This window comes from Heterocephalus glaber, unplaced genomic scaffold, assembly GCF_053883595.1.
Source record: "Heterocephalus glaber isolate CG9 unplaced genomic scaffold, H.glaber_assembly_v1.0 deba00001724, whole genome shotgun sequence".
NCBI lineage: Eukaryota > Metazoa > Chordata > Mammalia > Rodentia > Bathyergidae > Heterocephalus > Heterocephalus glaber.
This window is the reverse complement of record NW_028258435.1, coordinates 8,466,434-8,488,038: the sequence shown is the minus strand read 5'-3', so window position 1 is coordinate 8,488,038 and position 21,605 is coordinate 8,466,434. Positions and strand designations below refer to the sequence as shown.

The 21,605-nt window shown below is 50.7% G+C and overlaps 1 protein-coding gene across 6 annotated transcripts in view; it reads right to left on the bottom strand.

Annotated features, from left to right (window-relative positions):
* The window catches only part of Rnf144a (ring finger protein 144A), a 96,012-nt gene that overhangs the window by 29,101 nt on the left and 45,306 nt on the right, over positions 1-21,605 (bottom strand). For 5 of the 6 annotated variants that reach the window (XM_087199675.1, XM_004868317.4, XM_004868316.4 and 2 more), the window contains one exon: positions 2,012-2,157. The exons of the other annotated variant lie outside the window; for it this stretch is intronic. In XM_087199675.1, the coding sequence (XP_087055801.1) occupies positions 2,012-2,146 (135 nt within the window). In that variant the 5' untranslated portion in view covers positions 2,147-2,157. The remainder of the gene's footprint in view (positions 1-2,011; positions 2,158-21,605) is intronic. 6 annotated transcript variants of the gene reach the window in all.

The following is a 21,605-nucleotide window of genomic DNA, read 5'->3' as shown; positions in this document are numbered from 1 at the left end:
CCCAGGCATCATCGGGGAGTGCTGCAGAAGGCTGATTATGTCGGGTGCCCCACAAGCTCGCCCTCCTAGCTTGGCCTCCAGAAGGAACTCAGCGCAACCCAGCGATGACTGCACCAGGTCTCACCTCTCCCCACTCTTCCTTTTCCCCTCCCTCCTCTGTGTCTCTGAAAATGCCCAGAGCAATTTCCTCTCCAGCAGGTTGGGGCTGTTTTCCCCAGGCTTTAATGAAGCACATTTCTGGGACTCTGCTCCAGTGGGGATCGATTCACTTTCACTCAGTCCTCGAGCCCAGATCAATTTGCTATCAGGAGCCTGCACTTAGCTAGGTGTTCAGGGGATGGGGGAAGCCAGCTCTTCTGGCCTAAGAAAGTAGCAGCAGGCAACAGCAAGAACTCAGAAGACAGGGACTTAGAAACGCTAGCTAGCGGTGCTGGGGCTGGGGATTTAGCTCTGTGGTTTTGCCGCCTGCTGCACAAGCACAAGGACCCAAGTTCGATTCCCGGTACCAAAAAAAAAAATCTGGAGCAGATGCAGCCAGGACAATGGGAGCTGGGCCTGCATCCCAGGGCCACCACCAGCAGAAATCAAATAAAGCCTGCACGACAAAGACAGGAATGGCGCACGACAAAGACAGGAATGGCACACGGCTCTAGCGCACAGAGGCAGGAAAGACTGTCTGAGCCGCACATCCTCACCGCGTCCTCTAAACAGTCCACAGGTGACTGCCCACACTGCCAGGTTACGGCAGCAATTAAATTCAGAGGCAACACTCTTGGACCGTTTTGTTTGCTTGTTTCTTTTGAGGTAGGCTCTTGCTATGTAGTTCAGGCTGGCCTTGAATTCACTATGTAGCCCAGGTTGGCCTCAAACTTGAAATGATCCTCCTGCCTCAGCCTCCCAAGTGCTGGAACTAGAGACGTGCACTACCCCATACAGCAATCCTCTTAAGATTTTTTTTTCCTCTTAATATTTTTAAAGAAAGTTTTTCTCCATGCTTAAAAATTATGACTGTGGCGGTATTTCATTTAGGGGCTTTATTGAGACATAACTGACAAATAAAAAATTGTATGTGAGCCAAACGCTGTGGTCCACACCTGTAATCCCAGTACTTTAGGAGTCTCAGGCAGGAGAATCACAAGTCTGATTTCTGCCTGGGCAACTTAGTAAGACCCTGTCTTAAAATAAAAATTAAAAGGACGTAGCAAAGTAGTACCATCAAATAAAAAACAACACCTACAGATGTAAGGGCTCACTGTGCGGTCTTGGTGTAGGTCATGCTTTTGTCTGATTCACTGAGAATGCTTCAGATCTTCCGGCAATCTCCCACATAGGACACAGCATTGGTGATGACATCCATCATTGCCCAGACCTCCAGAACCCTGTGTCCCCTCTGCCCGGCACCTCTGGAAGCCTGGTACCGACCACCCCACTGTCTGCTTTTGGGAGCTTACGTTTTCCCTTCTCCCTGGGCATAAAACCAAGCAAGATGAAATGATGGTAACTAAAAGTAAATCCATTTTCTCATTTCCACTCACTTTTCTTTTCTGATAGATAAAAACTCTGGGTTTGAGTTAGATACAAAGCCAAAACTCCCTATTTTCATTAAAAACAGATCATTGGGCCCCAAGGGATGCCGGCTACCTCTTAAAGAAAATTCAGTGTGGTCTCCAGCTTAGTGGGAAGCAGGGTGAGATGACAGGAATAACTGAACATCCCGGCTAACTACAGACTAGAAATATGAGCAAAATCATAAACTCTCCTTACTTAAGAGTTATGGGTATCAGGCACTTCATCCCTTGGACGGAAAGTGATTAAGACACCCAGGTAGGGGCAGAAACCTTCTACACTGGGCACCTGCCTGACATACAGACCTGCCCCACTCCTTCACTCCAAAAGAAACCATGCAAAAGCCTCAACAGGAAGATCCCATCAGCCCACAGCAGTTATTCCAAAGCATGCTGGGACTGCCTGGATACCAGAGCACAGCGCTCCTGCTGGCTTTGGGACTAACCAGGGTACAGAAGATGCACTGGCACTGGGCGATGGTGGTCATCTGCTCCACTGGGTACTCCCCGAGGCACAGCTTGCAGGACACCAGCGGGTCGAGGGCCAGGTCCCAGGTGGGCCGGTACCGCGCTGTGGTCATCGCAGAGCAGTCTGAAATGAGAGTCGCACGCAGTCAGAGCTCTGGCCTGTGGCCACCGTGGGACCACTTCTGGGTCACAGGCCTGACTGAGGAAGGGGCCAGGGTCTATAGAGAAGTCGTTCCGGGTCACTGATGTGGGTCTATGGGCAGATCCCCCACCTCCCGGATGGTTTTATTTCCGTTTTTATTTTAATGAGTCCACGTTTGCAGGACATACTGGACACATTCACCACGGGAAGTGGGTACTTGTATGTAACGCATCTTAATTCCACATTTCACCAAAAATAAGACCTAAGGGAAAAGTGCTGGCTGTTACCATGGTGAGAGCCAGGGTCAGGCAGAAGATTATAGTGCATGTTCTCTTCCTTGGGGGCCACTCTGTAAAGCAGGTAAGGGGTGGTAGATGGGGCTGGCAGTTTTGATCTCTAGTTTTCAAGGATGATTATTTTCCAGTTAGGTGTTATTTTGGGGGAAACATGGTTCTTTTTATGTTCCCTTCACCTCTCTCCATCTGTTGGTCCTCTTCCCTTTTGCAAAAGATCTATCTCCCTTTTTCCTATTACCTGTCCTCTATTTTGTTCTTTATACTTTGGGTATCTCGTGTAAGAGAAACCATGCAATATTTAAGCTTGCATGCCTGATTTATTTCACTTAACATTGTGGTTTTAAGGTGCATCTATTTTCTTACAAATGACTCAAGTTTATCCTTCTTTATGGCAGAGTAGTACTCCACTGTGTGTTAATACATACTTTGTATCCATTCATCTGTTGATGGACAGACACGCTGCTTTCAGTCATAAACTTTTATGTCTACTCTCCAAACAGCAAAGGCCCCTGCCTCCATCCTTCCTTCCCTCCCTCCCATGTGCATTGAGTAAGACATCTCCTTCCACCCGAGCACGTGGTGCAAACCTGAGCCACCTCAGAAGAGAAGCTTGTGTTAAAACAGTCAGTGCAGACGCACTGGATGCCTCCAGTTCCTGCTGGAGCAGCACAGCAGGGAGAGCAGCCAGGCGAGGCCCTCGCTGCTGCTCCCTGTCCTCACCTGTAGTCCCTGGCCCAGCCACCCTTCAGAAGCACAGGGTATGCAGATGCTGAGTTCTGGGCCGGCAGGCTGTGTGGGAGCTGGGTTCACTTACTGAGGTCACAGTGTCCTGTGATACTGGAGCAGTAGCAGAAGCAAGGGGTCTCTGGGTGCCCTGTGCGTTTCTATTGGTCCCAATGTGAGCGGAAGGAAGCTCCTGCCAGGAAGCCCAGGGAAGCCTGGGAGAGCTCTGTCTCCAGCCCTGCGCTCAGTACTGACCCTCGGGGCCTCCCAGCTATGGCCTGCCCATTGCATAAATAAATCCTTGAATCTGAGGATATTAAATCCACCCTGCACCCCCTTGATGTAAGCCTCCTGCACTTAGCTGTGCCTGAAATACTATAATCCTAGCACTCTGGGAGGCTGAGGCAAGAGGACTACAAGATCTAGCCCAGCCTGGGTAACTTAGGGACTTAGTGAGACCCCCCCCCACATCAAAATAAAATAATAAAAACCAGATATAGTGGCACATGCCTGTAATTCCAGCACTCTGGGAGGCTGAGGCAGGAGGACTGTAAGTTTGAGTCCAGCCTGGGCATCTTAGCACTTTAGTGAGATTCTGTCTCAAAAACTAAGACAAAAGGTCTAGGGATGTAGACCTGGGTTCAATGCCCACTACTGCAATCAGTCAGTCAATAAAAATAAAGCAGGGCTCGGAGTGCAGCTCAGTGTGAATGCCCCAGGCTCATCCCCACCCCACTACTTCCTACTTTTCAAACTCACACTTCTCAAATTCAGTCCTAACTAAGATAAAATGTGTGGCCATCTGAGCTCTTTGTTCTCACTACCCAAATCCCAGTAACCGAATTGATACAGGTAAAGGGGTGGGGGGCCTTCCTTCCCCAGCCTCCTCTGCACAGAGGAGTGAGCAGCTCCACAGCAGGCACAAGAGTGCCCTGCTGCTGCATGAGGCCAAAGCAAACTCCTACAGCGTGAGGCTGAGCACGCAAGGACAGACACATATGCAAGAATGGAGGAGAAAAGGAAATAAAAAAATAATAACCAGGAACAAACACCAAAGGGCTCCCAGAGCCTGGAAAAGGCTGGGATGGATGAGGGAGACCCCACTCCCCGAGAGCTGCATGTCCAGTGAGGGAGCATTCACAAAGCACCTTGCCAGGCAGAAGGAGGGAACTGTGCCAACCCCTGCCTACGACACCAGGTGCACAAGACAGCTTGCGTTGTTCGTGTGTCTGAGACAGAGCCTCCCTATGTAGCCCAGTCTGGCCTCGAACTCGCCTCATGGAGATCCTCCTGCCTCAGTCTCCCCAGTGCTAGGATGACAGGGGTGTGGCACCAAGCCTGGCACCTCCTCACATCTTTTGCAGAGGATGCAGAGTGATAGGGCAGGGACAGAAGGACCCCTGTTTTGTGACCAGACAGAACTACAACTCCAAATAAACACTCAGTATGAAGTGCTTGCTGCTCCATACGCCGACAGCCAGGGCACCCCACCCTCTGGGGCTCAAGTCCGTGTGTCCCTGGTGGAAGGACACAGGATCCCTGTGGCTGCCAAAGGCGCTGACACAGGCCTCAGGGCTGTCTGCACAGGGTGCCTTGGGGACCCTAATGCAAAGAAGCCCCTGCTTGGGCAAAGGCAGACAGGCCCAGCAGTTAGCCAATTCTGGGGCCTCCTGATAATCCCGGGTGCAGGGGGTTATTAGGACCAGGGCTTCTTCCCAGCCCCTCACCAGAAGTCATGTTCATTTGGAATCTTTCTCCATCCTCTGAATTTACTATCATTATCATTAAAAAAAATTTTTTTTTCTTTTTTGGCTTTTTGAGACAGGGTTCCCCTATGTAGTTCACATTGGCCTTGAACTCACTATGCACCCCAGGCTGGCCTTGAACTCCCAGCAATCCTCCTGCCCCAGCCTCCCAAGTGCTAGAATTATAGGTGTGCCCCACCACCCAGCTTTGTCATTCACATTTTAAATACACACAAGGGTTTTCTGAGTCCTGGGCTCCTGGGTCACAGTTTATTTTCTATTTCTCTGTATCTTTTTCTGTTTTAATACTTAAGGGTTTTTTTTTCCCTCAAGTAACATCTGTTAAAGTTCACCTTACAAAGACATGATTGCATTTTGATGAGTGTTAGTCAAAGCTAGGCATAGTGGCAGGGCACCCCTGTGATCTCAGCACTCTAGGAGGCTGAGGCAGAAAGACCACAAGTTTGAGGCCAGCCTGGGCAAATTAGTGACTTAGCATGACCCTGTCTCTAAACTGCGATGTTTTAAAAGGGTTGGAGATGTGGTTCAGTATAAAGGCCCTGAGTTCAATCCCCAGTACTACAAAAACAAAGAAAAAATGTTAGCCAGCTGTAAAAGGAATCACAGACTTTTGGCCCGAACTTTTAGGCTTTGGAGGGTCACAGAATGGCTCACGGCTGGAAATGTCCCCAGGGGGCAGTGGCTGCCAACTGCCTTCCCCAGCCTAGAAAGAAGGGTGCGACTCTGCAGGGCAGGCCAGCAGCGGCTGGGTGGACAGATCAGACAATCTGGGTGCCAGTCCTTCTTCTCCCACGTGGCTGACATTTGTGGAGGAATCGTTGGATCTTTCCAGTTGTCTACATCCTCAAAACCTATTCACTGCTCCCTCCTATGTGGACATGAAGGGAAGTGAGAAGTCAGGAGCCGGGTAAGTGGAAGTCATCCCTGCACGCCTGCTTAAAGGATTTGGACCTTAACTTACAGATTGAAGGGAGAAGAAGCGCTGTATAGCAGAGAAATGGCATGATAAAATAGGTGCCTAAGTTCAGTGCAAGCCATGCCTGGTGCTCGTCGCACGCCTATAGTCACAGCACTCTGGGAGTCTGAGGCAAGTGGACTGCACATTCCAGCCCAGCTTCTTCCAAAGAACTCAGCCACTGGACTGGACCATTTTGTTTTCTCAGCACTGTGGATTGAAACCACAGCCTTTGCCCTGAGATACCGCCCCAGCCCTTTCAACTTTTTAATTCTGAGGCAGGGTCTTACTAGGTCTCTAAGGTGCCCGGCAAAAACCAAAGCCCACCTGCCCGATCGCCAGCAAGGTGACACAGCCAAGAAGGCACACGTGGGACCCTGCTCTGAATGGACTTCCGGGGGGACGGGGCCCCTGAATCCTCTCCCCTCGTCCTGCCAGGGCCACATCCCCTGAGCAGCTCCCCATCCTGGGAACCTCTCCGGCCTCTGTCCTGTCGCCTGTTTGCTCCCGAGTCGTTTCTTCCCAGCTTGAGAGTTGGTCTCTTCCTGTTTACAAACCCGGCTTGACAGCCTCGCTCCACCTGGCTTCCTTGCTCTCTGCGCGGCCCCCAAACAGGGCCACCTCCCTGGGTCCTCTCCTTGGCTCCTGCTCAGACCCGTAACCTGAAGCAGGTTCAGCTCCCACTGGGGACCACATCTGTGTTCTTTTCCCCACAGAGTCCGCAGTCTCAGGGCTGTGCTCTGAATCCCTCCCCAGTACCGGCCACAGGAGGAGGACTTCTCTGCTTTAAGTGTGCATTAGAGAAAGCCACGGGGCCTCCCATGTGTAGGAAGCCCTGAACCTCATCTTGCAAACACTGAACAGCTGCAAATCTGCAACAGGAATTTTCCAAGAGAATCACAATGTACCACACAAGAAAACACGCGCTTTGTTTTGGTACTGTGAATGTCATGTCCTAGGAAACAACTAACTATTCTCAGAACATCTGGTTGATTACGAGTATTATTCAATTTAGGCAATTTGAAGATTTGGCAAGGCGAGTCACTTATAAAGCAGCACTGGGGTTATGTGCAGGGCTGTGGGCCATGATGGAAGAGGTTCGGACCCAAAGTATAAGTAAGTTAAAGAGCAGAATACCAGACAGATAATGGGAATAGGGAGTTAGATCTTGTGCAAATGGGAAGGGGACCAAGACCTAGAGGAAAGAGGAAGAAGGGGAGGTAAAAAGAATGAAGATGTGTTATTTTCTTGTACTGACTCCACACAGCGAGTATGATAGTTACGTACTTCAATTTGGAAGCATAAAAATAAAAAATTAAAAACCAAGGGACCTGCAAGCAACAGTAGCCCCGGCAGTGTACCAAGGTCAGGTCTCTGACATTATTGGCTACAACCACCCCGTCTGTGTCTGTGCCCTGCCCCCCGCCCAGCCCCTTCCAGCGGGACTGTCCCACATCCTCCTTCCTGTCCTCCAAGTGCTTGCACTCCCTGAGCTGACCGAGTCTCGCCCTGTTTCCCCATCAAACTGTCTCCTCCTCCCCCAATTCTGTGAATCCCACCAGCCCTCCGTGCTGGCATCCTTCCCAGTGCACTGTGGAGTCTCTGGCTGCTCCTGGTCCCTGCTGCTGTGCGTGGCCTCCCCCAGGGACACACAGAGTCCACAGCCGGAGCAGGCAGTGCTACCTGAGAGCCCCTGAGTGCACTTTCCGGGGTACACCCCAGACCGGCTAAATCAGGAGCTCGGTCAGGAATGCACAGCTAGCTGTGTGTTCACAAGCTTTCAGGGACCCCAATTTGCAACACAGCCTGACAGCCAGGGGTCTGCGTCATCCACTTGCTAGCACTGCTCACTCCTGCCCACCTGACGCCCAGGCCCCAGAATGCGGCATCTACACCCAGCAGCTGGGTCAGCATCTGCAGAGGAGCCTCCATTCGCTCTTCAGCACAACCCGGACTGGACCAGGGTGGTTTCCTTAGGTTTACAGTATGTGTTAGCCTGTCACCATCCCCAAGGGGAGGGCATGTGACCCGAAGGCAATGCTGGGCACAGGTGCATAACCTGGAATCACGGTGAATTATAAGGTGGACAACATAAATGGTGAATGTTTCAGTTAAAAATAATTATTACAGTAAAAGACATGCTGCCACGAATCCCTCTCAAAATCCTCCCTCTTGCTTCAAACACACTCATCCCATCGTCCTTGCCACTTTCTGCAGCAGCTCTGGAGTCCTCTTTCCTGAGGGTCTTTAGGAGGTGGGATAAAATACACAATGACTGCTGCAGCCAAGAGGCATAAAACAAAAGGCAGCTCATAAAGACATGGCCAGGCTGTGTCCTCATCCACCTTAGTCACCAGGTCTGGCACCGTGTGACTCCTGGCTCTTCCCAAAGTCAAAATGACCATGAAAGGGAAATGTTTTGAATCCATTCAGGACATCGAGGCAGCCAGGATAGCACAGCTAAAGACCCTCAGGTCTCTTTAGTTGTAATCCTTTAACTCCTTGGGGTTTTGCTGGGTGGCTGAATAACCTGTACTCACATGGGGATGGGAAGGGTATTCAGTAGGGCCCAACTAGACCCGGAAACACCTTCTCGCTCAGGACTGCTCCCCAGTAAGGATCTGCAGGAGGAGGAAAGCTTCCCTAAACTCCGGGGTTGCGGGGAGCAGTGAGCAGGCACCCGACCCCCGAAGGAGGCCCCATAGACCAGAGGGTGGGCCACTTGCTTGAGCTGCCACACTGCAAGGGCAGAAGGTGACATTTTCTCAGGAGGAACTGCCACCACCGTGGGCGGAAGCGGAGGCTGTGCCCATGAGATGGGAGTGTGTACACCGAGTGTATTAAGTGTGGACTTTTAAGATCCTACCTGGCTGGGCATGGTGTCAAGCACCTGCAATCCCAGCACTCAGGAGGCTGAAGCAGGAGGATCATCACAAGTTTGAGGTCAGCCTGGACTACATAGCAAGATCTTGTCTCAAAAAAAATTTTTTTTAAATAAAATCTTCCTAACACATCTCTTTATGCCTCTTACTGATGAGTTCCAAAAACTTCTGTGGTGGCAGCCTGCGCCGTGGGTGGGGTAAGCCACGGTTCCTCAGCTCCCTCTGGGGAGCTTCGGGTGTGCTGCCAGACAGGTGCTTTCCACCTTGAAGGCGCACCTGTCCCGGTGAGGGGCAGGCGGACACTGGAAGCCCCAAGGCAGAACAAGGATTGGCCCAGCCCTGCCTCGCAGGCCGAGTTTTCTCCATCCCTGGCACCTGCACCACCTGCAGCGCAGCGGGCACAGAAAGAAGACGGGACGGGCTCTGCAAGCACCTGCCGGGCTCCCGAGATGCAGCACAGACCTGGTGCACAGCTGAGACCCTCCACCTGTCCTTATTCCTTCTACTGCATTTCCACTCTACTTGTTCCCCTCACTCAGCTGCCTCCTTTACTTACTCCCTGTCTCATTAACTCAGGGGCTTGGCGAACCCCAAATCCCACACTCCCAGGCATGCTGTGAGCGTCAGGGTTCATGTTTGTTTTTGTTTTGTTTTCTTTTTTGAGACAAGGTCTCCCTATGTAGTTCAGGCTGGCCCGGAACTCACTGTGTAGCCCAGGCTGGCCTTGAACTCCTGGTGATCCTCCTGCCTCAGCCTCCCAGTGCTGGGGTCACAGCCTCACACCACCAAGCCCAGCTAGGGCCCCTGTTGGAAGGAAGAGGCCATCATGCCCCCGAGGTGCTGGCCACGGGCCTGTTCCCAGGATGCTCAGCACTGATTTGCAGGACTCCCCAAACTGGCAGATGTTGGGAGCAACCAGCCTCCTGCCCCTCCACAAACGGCTGGTTGTGTAGCAGAGTATGATTAAAATCAGATCATTTCTGAGCAGGGCAGCCACAGCCCTCCGAGGTTCATCCGAGATGGACACTCAGCTGCTTGCTTCTCCTTGAGCCCTTACCTGCAAACAAAGCAATGCAGAACAAAAGAGCGACAGGGACCGTGCCCAGCCAGGTTGGCAGTCCTAGGTGCATCATTATCAGAGAGGAGGGCGAGACCCGGGGTGGAGGCACCACAGATGGGCTCCCAGAGCAGCTTCTCCCACGGCCAGGCCTGGGAAATGTCTTGGTCCAGGCACCAAGCTCACCGCTCTGTCCAAGGCCAGCTCGGTGGAGACCTCCCTTCCCCAAGTGCAGTGAAACAAGCAGCTTCACATTTCTCAGTAGCTTCAGCTTCATGCTTTGCTTCCCACAGGGGCCCAGACACAGCTGTGCTTTGACCAAGGTCTGGGAATGAGAGGCAAAGGAACACACAGGGTGGAGTTATTTTAGCTCTGACTGATGCCCAGATATGCAGGCTGCTCTGGCTACTGGCTACTGGGCAGCAAGGCTTTAAACGTCAAGCATCAACATTACATTTTCACCTTCTTTTCAGAGACGTTTTCTTGCTCCAAAGGGCTTAGAGATTTGCTAAGGAACCACGGAGCGGCCTCCACCCACCTCCACCCCGGGTCTCGCCCTCCTCTCTGATAATGATGCACCTAGGACTGCCAACCTGGCTGGGCACGGTCCCTGTCGCTCTTGTTCTGCATTGCTTTGTTTGCAGGTAAGGGCTCAAGGAGAAGCAAGCAGCTGAGTGTCCATCTCGGATGAACCTCGGAGGGCTGTGGCTGCCCTGCTCAGAAATGATCTGATTTTAATCATACTCTGCTACACAACCAGCCGTTTGTGGAGGGGCAGGAGGCTGGTTGCTCCCAACATCTGCCAGTTTGGGGAGTCCTGCAAATCAGTGCTGAGCATCCTGGGAACAGGCCCGTGGCCAGCACCTCGGGGGCATGATGGCCTCTTCCTTCCAACAGGGGCCCTAGCTGGGCTTGGTGGTGTGAGGCTGTGACCCCAGCACTGGGAGGCTGAGGCAGGAGGATCACCAGGAGTTCAAGGCCAGCCTGGGCTACACAGTGAGTTCCGGGCCAGCCTGAACTACATAGGGAGACCTTGTCTCAAAAAAGAAAACAAAACAAAAACAAACATGAACCCTGACGCTCACAGCATGCCTGGGAGTGTGGGGTTTGGGGTTCGCCAAGCCCCTGAGTTAATGAGACAGGGAGTAAGTAAAGGAGGCAGCTGAGTGAGGGGAACAAGTAGAGTGGAAATGCAGTAGAAGGAATAAGGACAGGTGGAAAGGAGGCAAGGAAAATCATAGTTTAAATAAATTGTACTTTTAAGAAGACTGAAACTTCTGAACACTCGGTTACTCAGTGAAATCCCTATCCATACTCAAGACGCAAATTCCCTAAGGACAATGGGAAGCCCCTAAATTAGCTGATAAAGTAAAATGCAGAAACCTGCTCTTTAAAATAAAGGAATAGGTTGAGAGACTTCTAGTAATGCTTGGACAGCCTATTTAAAAAAAACAACAAAAAACAAAACTAGGCTCATACCTTCACCTGTAAAATGGGCTGTTAAATTTGGGCAGGAGAGTGGCTGTCTTTCTTTTTTTTTTTTGGTACCGAGGATCGAACTCAGGTCCTTGTGCTTGCCCAGCAGGCAGTGAAACCACTGAACTAAATCCCCGGCCCTCTTTCATATTTTTTTTTCTGTTTTCTCTGTAAGCAAAGAAAGATTAAGAGGGAACTTCCTGTACACTCACAAATTCCACAGGACTTGGACACCTCAAAAGAAATACAGTTGTTCCCAATTCTAGAAAATAATGCATACATTCTCTGAACATTTCCATGTACATTTTTCTTTCCTTAATAAATCTTCCACACCTCTTAAATACTAGTTCTAAAAATTCTTTTTCTGCAGCGGGAGTCAGCAAATGTATTCTGTAGGTAGGGTGGGTCTAGGTTCCTCATCTCTGCTTTGGAGACCTCCTGGGACATTTTCTGGTGACAGAAACAGGAATCAAAAATCTGGATTTGCCTGGCGTGGTGGTTTGCACCTATAATCCCAGCACTTGGGAGCCTGAGGCAGGAGGATTGCTGTGAGATAAGTCTGAACTACTTATGTAGACCATGTCTCAAAAAGCAAAAGAAAAAAAAGTCTGGATTTAAACTCAGCTTTGGCAGTGGCTACCGTGCTATCTGGGGGCTGCCACTGTACCTTCGTGGACCAGGGGCCTGGTCTGTACCCAGGGATGCTGGCCAGGGAGCTGGCTTCAAAATTCCTGGAAGCTGTGACCTTCTCTGAGCCCAAGACACCGGGCTGCTTGGTCCACCTGTGATCACATGACCAGGCTCACTGTGGGTGGGGACGGGACTGGTGGGCCAGGCAGGTTCGGGGGACAGCAGGACTTCCCTCTGCAGTCACTCGCAGCCAGCAAGTCCAGCTGGAGGGAGGGAGGGTGCTCACCTGTGTCACTGGCCCCTTTGCCCCTTCCAAGAACTGTCCTGCCACCCCTGTCCTGCATCCCTGTGCCACGTCCTCCCCTGACCCTTCCCAGTACTGAGGACCCTGGTGTCAGGTGTCGGAAGCTCTAAGCTCTGCTGTGGACCCAGCATTGCAAAGCAGGTGGGTTGAGGAGAGGCTGCAGAGCTGCTGGAAGCAGTCTTGGGAGAGGGAGGAAATAAAGAAGGCCCGGGGAGGAGACCGCTCACAGGGCCTCTGGAGAACTGCAGGGAATTGCCCTCCTCCCCTTCAGCAGCTCCACCAGCCCTTTTTTAGTTCCACCAGAAAACGAGGTAAACCTCTAGGTCGAAAAGACAAAGCAGATCGCCCTCGCACCATGTTCTAAAGGCCTGGGTCCAGTTTACTTTGCTGATGTCCTTGCTTTTTAGCAGCCAGACATGGATTGAGGACCCCACCTGGGGAAAAGTTGGTCCAATCAACTCCCTAGGGCTGAGGCCATTGAGCTTGGCTTCCAAAGTGGACACAGAGATGGGCCCCAGGAGGGCTTTGGCAGAACCAAGAGGGGAAATTGGTCTACTGGATCTTCCAGAGGCACCTGCGGGTGAGGCTCCCTGAAAGGGCAGAAGCTGGGACATTTGGGGTGCACGACACTGTGACACATACACACAGGTCCAGGCTCCTATTTTTCGCTGGGGAACAAGGCTGTTACGATGAATACAGTGTTTTGCTACTAGGGAAAGAGGTCTGGAAGTTGAAGTGCGCACCCTGGTGTGAAGGCCACGTGATGTGCACACGTATGGGAACAGCTCACAGTGCAACTCGGGGCCAAATGAAAACATAAGGTGAATAAATCACAAGTTAAACTAAACCTGCTACAACTAAAGACAGATGATCTCCTCCCAGTCCTGCATTAAACAGGCACCTCAGACCAGGCACTGCTCCGATTACTGGAAAAGCTGTTGGAGAACAGTGCAGACAGGTGCTGCCCGCTCCAGTGGAGACAGGACCTGAGAAGTTGGCAGCGTGTCCGCTGACAAGGTGAGCTCAGGAGGAAAACTAGGCCAGGCTGGAGACATAGCTCCTTGGCAGAGCATTGCTCCACATTCACAAGGCCCTGGGTTCAAATCCCAGCACTGTAGAACAGAAGGGTGAATGGGGGCTGTGGGAGGAACTAAGTGTCGGGTCAACAGGAGGGCACTGCTGCTGTACGAGGTGTGGACAATGGGGTAGGAGACAACGGATGTGTCTGGTTTGTACAATGACAAAAGGGGCAGCAATCCTCCTGCCTCAGCCTCCTGAGTGCTGAGATTAAACAAAGGGGAATAAAAAAGCAAAGAAAGAAACTGAAGCCACCAGAGGGTAAACTATTCCAAGGTCATCTGGAGAAGCCTTTGCAGACCCTGGTCTGGGTTCAGGCTGGTGAGGAGGCCATGCTACATGCACAGAGCTGGCTTTGGGGGTTGGGATTCCTGATAAGGCTCACAAGTCAGGAAATACCAGCCAGGGGCTGGAATCCAACAGGACTCCGTGGGTGAGCAGTCAGCACTCAGAGAAGGAAGACACCTGCATCCAGAAAAATCTCCCTTTACATTTGCATAAGAATAAGCAGCCTCTGGCATCTTTTGGTGATGGAAGCAGGAAGAAAAAAAAAAACTCCGCTCTCTAAGGATGGGCAGGGCTTCTTGCTGACTGTCAGCTTCGCACAGCTGCTGCCAGACACCCTGCGAGCCCCCGCTTAGCACCAGAGCTCAGAGGTGCAGGGTCCCCAGGGATTGCTCCGGAAAGTGACAAAGGGGCTCCCAGGCTCCTGCAGGAAAGAAACAGGGAGCCTGAAATCCCCCTCCTGCCCCTGGGGACCCAGCGGCAGCTCTCCCTGGGGACAGATGGCAGCCACACATCCCCTCACCTGGCAACCCAGGCCCTTTCCTGCTCAGAGGTGCAAAAAGCAACACCTGCCACTCCCTGGCCCGAGAACCCACCTGCAGGCCACCTGGGTTCCCTGACCCGCAGACCAGCAGCTTTGAGGCAGGGAGCTCCCCATCTCTGCCCCCTCCAAACACTGCTTTCCTCCTGAGAGATTTCTGGTTGCTGACAATTATAACCCGAGGTCCCGTAGCTATTTCATGGTCTCTATTCTTCTCCAGTGGAATAAAAGTCTGAAAAGTATTTAGTCTCCTCTTAACCAAGTGTGATGGCGCCCTTGGCCAGGCTGAATCAGGAGGATCAAAACTTACGAGTGTAATCAGGACAGCTTAGAGACTCTGCAAGGTCCTGTCTCCAAATAAAAAAATAAAAAGGGTTGAGGATGTAGCTCAGTGCAAAGGCCTTGGGTTCACCTCCCTGTACTGCAGTACAATCAATCAACAGATAAATAGCTCTTGCTTCTAGAAATCAAGCACAGCAGCCTAAAGAATCCGCATCACTGCAGCAGCATGCCAATGAGGAGACTGCTGCCATCTATCTTTAGCTTTCCCCAAGCACACTGATCCACCCTCTGTTAACAGCCCACTTTTAACCATCTGAGCCCTAGAACAGGAAGCACCCCATTATCCGGTCCTTTCCCTCCTCATTTCATTCCAGAACCTTCTTGCGATACACTCAGTGCATATTATTTACTTACTGTTTTCTTCCCCCTGATAAACATAAGTTCCACTGGAGAGTCAGTGTTACTATGTAGCTGTTCAGCAAACCTATTCAAAGAAACAATAACTGCTGTCTCTTGTCCTTTCCTTTTCTGCCTAGTTAAGAGGAAACAACACCAGCTTCCTTGGGCAGCACAGTGGTTGCAGTGCTAGGCAGATGTAAGGCCAAGATCCTTGCACCCACAGAACAGAGGTCCCAAGCACCTGGAACTGATCCCTGCACCCACAGAACAGAGGTCCCAAGCACTGAGAATTGACCAAGGAAGGCACAGGAAACTTTCGGGACCTGTAGAACTGGCCGCACTGGTCTCTAACACCCCTATTCAAATGTGTATTTTGCAATTCACAGTCAGTGCTAGAGAGAGATGCAGTTAATTCAGTTATCTTCCATGTAACAGATTAAGAACCGAGGTTTAAGAAAAATACATAAAAGATAGGCGTGGGGGTGCAAGCCTGTAATCTGAGCACTCAGGAGACTGAGGCAGGAACACAGCAAGTTCAAGCCCCGCCTGGAAAATTTAGTCAGTCTCAAAAAAAAGAAATTGTTTTTAAAAAGCTGATGATATAGCTCAGTGTGAAGGCTCTGGGTTCCATCCCTAGGACCATGAAAAATGGAAGTAGAAAGAGGAGCAGGCGGAGAGCAGGAGGAAGAGGGGCAGAGGAGGAGACAATTTGCCCAAAGCAACAAGCAGCAAACCCGGGATCTGCACCCAAAGGCTCCCATAGTCTCTGTCCAGCACGACCAGAGCACGTGTCCACAGCTTGTCCGGGGCTTGGAGAGGACTCCCCAGCACAGCTCTGACCCCAGAGCCCACGGCTGCTGACGCAGCTGTCTCACTTTTCAACGCACTGCGCTCCTGGAAAGGGCATCCATTTCCTTTCACTTCTCACTTGAAGACAATATATTCTTCAAATAAAGCCTCCAGCTGAACAAAGCCAGAGACGGAGCTTTCTTTCTTTCTCCTGGCCAGGTTACAGACAGAAACACAGAGTTCAAAGTCCCCGGCCTCACCTACAAAGAAACCCCCTGCCTCCCCTCATGGCAGTCCCAGAAAATGTTTGTCCTAGTACAGGGACAATCAAAATACACAGTGAAGGACTGAATTAAAAACTTTATGACAGCTGGGCGTGGTGGTGTATACCTGTGACCCAGAATCAGGAGGCTGAACCTGCCCTTCTGCCGGACTGCATTGGGCAGCAGTATTCTCAATATATGTGTGTGTGTATATATATATATTTTTTTTCTGGTGCCAGGGATCGAACTCAGGACCTTGCACTTGAAAGGCAGAAGCAGCACCACTGAGCTAAATTCCTGACCCTATATGTATATTTTTAATCACATTTGTGAAGACACTCAGCAAAGAGGACTTTGAGGAAGATGGTTTGACTTAATGAAGAATTTGATTTCAGCCTGGGATACACATGGTGAGACCTTATCCCAAATATATACATACATACAATTTTAAGACACCTTAATACAGTAAAAGAGACACATTGCTTTTAATCCCCCTCAAAATCCTCCTCACTTCAAACACATTTTATCCCATCATTCTTGCCACTTTCTACAGCAGCTCCTCTTTCCTGGGTGTCTTTATGAGGAGTGATAAAATACACAACAAATGCTGCCGCCGAGCGCCATCCAACAGAAGGCAGCTCGTAAAGATACCATGATGCTGTGTCCTACTCCACCTTAGTCACCGAATCTGGCACTCTGTAACTCCTGGCTCTTCCCAAAGTCACAATGACCGTGACTGAGACGTTTTGAATCCATTCAGGACATGGAGGCAGCCAGGACAGTGCAGCTAAAGACCCTCAGGAGACTCCAGAGTTGCTGCAGAAAGTGCCAAGGAGATGGGATGAGGGTGTTCAAAGCCAGGGGAGTGTTCTGAGGACATTTGGGGCCATGCGTCTTTTACTGTAATAAATGTTTTTTCTTTCAACATCCGTCATATTTTTTTAATCACACCTTGTATGTGGAAAGAAAATCTGTTCCCTCCTGTGAATGTCTCCAGCGCTCCCTGAGCGAGGCTGGGAGACCAGCACATTCCTGTGTCCCTGGGAAGGACTGAGAGCAGCAGCTCCTGAACTCTGACAGGGAAGTTCCCACCCCCCACCCCACCCCTGCAGCCCAAGCCTATGCTGGAATGCATTCAGCACCTGTATGGAAGCACCAAAGAGTTCTCCAGACTCTTCTGTCCTCCGACCTTGGCGGAGGAGATCCCAAGCTCAGATAAGCTCAGGAGACGCAGACACAGGTCACCACAGAGGTCAGGCAGGGGCAAGGCCCCAGCAGCACCACATGCTCCTCCTGCTCTTTCTCCCGGTAGTGTCCCTCCCTGAGCCACCATTTTGACAGTCCTTCGGAGCCTCCACAGGACAGAAAATCAGACCCTAAAACTTACTCAGGATAATCTCTGACATGGTGGTGGCAATCCTGGGGTGCAGAAAGAACCTTCAAGTAAAGGGAATATGCACAAAGCCAGAGGAGAAGCCCCAACCTGTGAGGGCCGAGACTCAAATTGCAGAGCCAGTCTCGGGTTTCCTGAGCAGGAAGCTTTGTGCCCAGCCCAGCCCTGGAGAACTGGACATAATTGGAGAAACTGATGCAACTTTCCCTGCAGGGAAATGGAAATGCCAACTTCCAATTATTCCCAAGGAAACCCCGAGGCGGATCTTGGCGGATCTTCAAGACGAGACGCACTCCCGCTGGGAACAGCCAGCCCAGAAAGCACTCTTCTCATCGGTGCCAGACCTGGCTCTCATCCCAGAGGTGCCTAGGGTGGCCAGTGCAGGGGGCCGCGTTCCGGAGGGCAGAGGTGGAGATGGTGACAGTCTAATGGAAGGAGCGGGTGTTCCCGGGACCTGGAGCTCCTGATTGCCTCAGAGGATCAAGCCTAGGAGGACCGTGCCAGGGGTAACGGCCTGCTGTGCCCAACTTCCGGCAGGCACGGTGGCCGTGGTCTAGGCCTCAGCTTTGGGAAGGCCAGCGAGGAGCTCCCTGATGTTCTGCAAAGGACCGGAGCTTCCTATGTTCTGCCCCTAGGGCCTCTGGGGAACACAGGTGCCTGTGCTCTGCTGGGGTCCAAGTGTCCTCTCCTCCCTGGGCTTGGAGGAAGAAGAGGACAGGTGGGAGGCTGGGGTGCAGTCTTCTCCAGGGGCCACACCCCTACCAATGTCACCACCTCATTGGCTGAGGCTCCCAGAAGTGTGAACTCCTGGACACTCCCACCCAACACGTCCTGTACCCTCTATGTCTGCTGCTTGCTTATTTCCTTTCTCTTTTTCTGGAATTAGACACTCTAAGAGGGCAGTGAGTTTATTACTTGCTTTGTTGGCTACTGCAGCCCAAGAATTTCTCCCAGCACTATCTCAGAGGATGCACTGCATAAAAACTGGCCGGTAAGCCAGACATGCTGAAGTCATCCCCGCGCTAAGGGAGGTTGAGGCAGGAGGACTGCACGTTGGGAGCCCAACCTGGGCAACTTAGTGAGACTCTGTCTCAAAATAAAAAATAAAAAGGGCTGGGGACATATCTCAGTGTGAAGTTCCTAGGTTCAATCCCCAATCCTGCAAAAATGGATTGAAAACAAAATTTTGGTCAGTAAAACTTATCCAACACTGTGCACTGCACTTAGAAAGAAGCCCTGGCCACGAGGCTACAGTTGTGTCCCGCACAGCCTAGAAGCTTCCAGGTAACAGAGCCTACGTTCCCTCAACATATCAGCTGTTCGGTACATTGTACCACACGTGGGAAGTAAATATTTACTGGGTCACTGGCTTGATAACTGCTAGCCATGAGGTGTGATTTTCTTTGCAGTGAAATAATGTTCAGTAAACAGGGACTATTGATGTTTCTTGTGGATTTGGGCCCCATAAATCCATGCTTCAATTTCCTGGAGAAGCTGTCCCCTGGCGAAGGGGGGTGCCAGGGTGGAAAGGGGCCAGGTTTTGCTTCCTGAGAACAAGCAGGCCTGGCTCCCAGCCCACACCTGTCTCTGGACGCTCGGCGGTCGAGGAACAGCTGCGAGCTTTCTGTACCCTGAGTGTCATGTGCAACATGAAGGGCTCATGGCCCCCTGCAAAGTCCAGGGACATTCTCTGGGGCTGGGTGCAGTGGCACACACCTGCAACCCCAGCACTGGGGAGGCTGAGGCAGGAGGATAACCACAGGCTTGAAGTCAGCCTGGACTATGTAGAAGTATACCAACATGATATTTTAAAAGAGACCTTAGAACAGAAAAGCAGAAAAATTGAAAATGTGTGGCAAGGAGTATCATTTTGCAGAAACAGCTGGGCCTTTAGGGTGTGATTTTGGTAGGTGGAGTAAAAAGAAAAACCAGACACTCCTTAGGGGGTCACCAGGGTCAAAGAAACCAGGCACTGCTGTGGTTTATAGCTGGATGTCTCCCAGAGCCACACACGCTCATAGGCGCAGCTCTGGGGGAGGTGAGTGGATGGGGGGCCTGATACTCACTGGTGAATTAGTCCACTGCTGAGTTCATAGCTAAATGTGAGGCTGGGAGGTGAAGCCTGGTTGGAGGACAGGTCACTGGGGGCGTGGCCTGGAAGTGTCCATCTCCCTCTCCTGCTCCTCGGTTCTCTTGCTGCTTCCTGCTCACCATGCTGTGAGCTGCTCTCCTCCACCAGGCCCGCCTGCCATGCCACCCTGCCATGGAGCGGGCCAACCATGGACTGACATTTCTACAGACTGTGAGCCTAAATAAACCTCTCCACCCTTAATCTGGAGTGTCAGGTGTTGTGTCTCAGCAATGAAGAAAGTAACTAAGATAAACCTTTCAAAATAAGATCTTTATTTGATTAAAATTAGGAGATAATATTTTCCTTCCCAGAATATGCCTTTACAGATGTAAATTTCAAAGTGCAAATCCAAGCAAAGTCAAAATAAATAAAATCTTCAAAACTGCAAAATTTATCACAGCCAAAAAGTTCATCTTAATACATACAACAATTTCATAGGAAATAATAAAAAAACAAGACACGGTTTACAAAAAAACAAATGACCCTTAAATGTAGCCATTCATAAGAGAAATGCAAATTTACGATGGCATCTCCAGATGCCATTTCCAAAGATCTAAATGGCAAGACTTCAAATGTTTGGCAAAATATTCTGTTGTGAGCTGTGGGTCAGCTATCAATAACACACTCTACTGGTCGAAGCTCAAAATGATACCGCATACAACATGTCACTACCTTCAAAATTTTACCTATTTATCCACTGACCTAGTAACCAGTCCTTTTTTTCTTTCAGTCCAGGAGATTGAAGCCAGGGCCTTCACACTGAGCTATACCCTCAGCTCTTTTAATTTCTTTTTATTTTGAGACAGGGTCTCCCTAAATAGCTGGGCTCGAATTTTCAATCCTCCTGCTTCAGCCTCCCAGAGTGCTGAGATTACAGGCATGCACCAGCATGCCCAGCTGGGTGACCCCACTTCTAAACAATCCACGAACTAGTGCATTAGCCGCTGCAGTGTTGTCTGCAAGGCTGAGACCAGAAGCAACCCTTGCAGGACCCTAGTGATAGGAACCAAGCAACAGGGTGCACAGAGCTCTGCCACGAGGAGAAAAGTCCCTGTGTGTATGCAAGCGGACAGATGTGCAGAGCATGCCAAGAAAAGAGCAAGGTGTGGAACAGCACACATCCACACCACACTGCGTGTGTCTGTGCTTCGACTCACAGAAATGGACCAGGCCCTGAGATTCAGACCGTTGTAATCGAGGGGCCATGTAATTGATGGATTATGTCGAGAATGCAGAAGACTCTCGAGACTCACTTTCAACTATGCTTGTGAACCTTACAAATATTCACAAATACACAGATTTTAATAAACAGAACTGTCTCTTAGAATTTAAAATAAATCAATGATCTCTATCATTTAATTCAGCTAAGGAATCGTGCCCTCTCTTCTGACACGTCTACCTGCTTATGTGAAGTTCAGAGATGCATTTCAGTGTTGTGTAAGTTTCCCAAAAGAAAAATTCCACGTGATTATTTTAATACAAGGTTTTTCTCTGGGCTAACTCAGAGCTTCAAAAAAGTCAGCCTCCATCTGTTCTCCTACGTGTCTTCCTAATTTAAAACCAAAATGTATTGTATTCAAAGAAGGTGTGATATCCTCCTGACTCTTCTGCTTGTCAGAGCTGAGAAGTTGGACAGGCGTCAGTGAGCTCAGGGAACGAAGTTTTCCCAGTGTTAACTTTTGCAAAGGGTTTTATTTTTCCCATTGGGAAAAAGCAAAGTTAATTCAAATCAGAATTAAGAAATAATAGCGGCTACGCAGGGCCTGGGCCTGACAGGTGGGATGCAAGCCCATTCTCTTCATGACATGTGTGAGCATTTTCTGAAAGGATAACTGCAGCACATGGTGCTAGCTCTCTCGAGGCCACTTGCTCTTCCTAACAGCCTTAGGACCTTGCTGGATGGCCCTCTTCCTGCTCAGGAATTCCTACGTCAGCCTCTTGGCTCCTACTTGCAGGCTGAAGCTGGTGAAGAACTAACCCAAGAAAGATCATTGGATGGGCACTGACCACTGCCCCATAGCTCCCAGGACAACAGATCCACCTGAGGCCAGTGTCCACAGCCTTCGTTCTGATGAACCCAGGGACGGTGAAGGCTGCGGCCAGCAAACTGTGTCTACAGAGGGCCAGGCAGGACCGTTTCACACTTTGGGGGTCGTGGGGGTCTCCGCGGCCAACACTCGT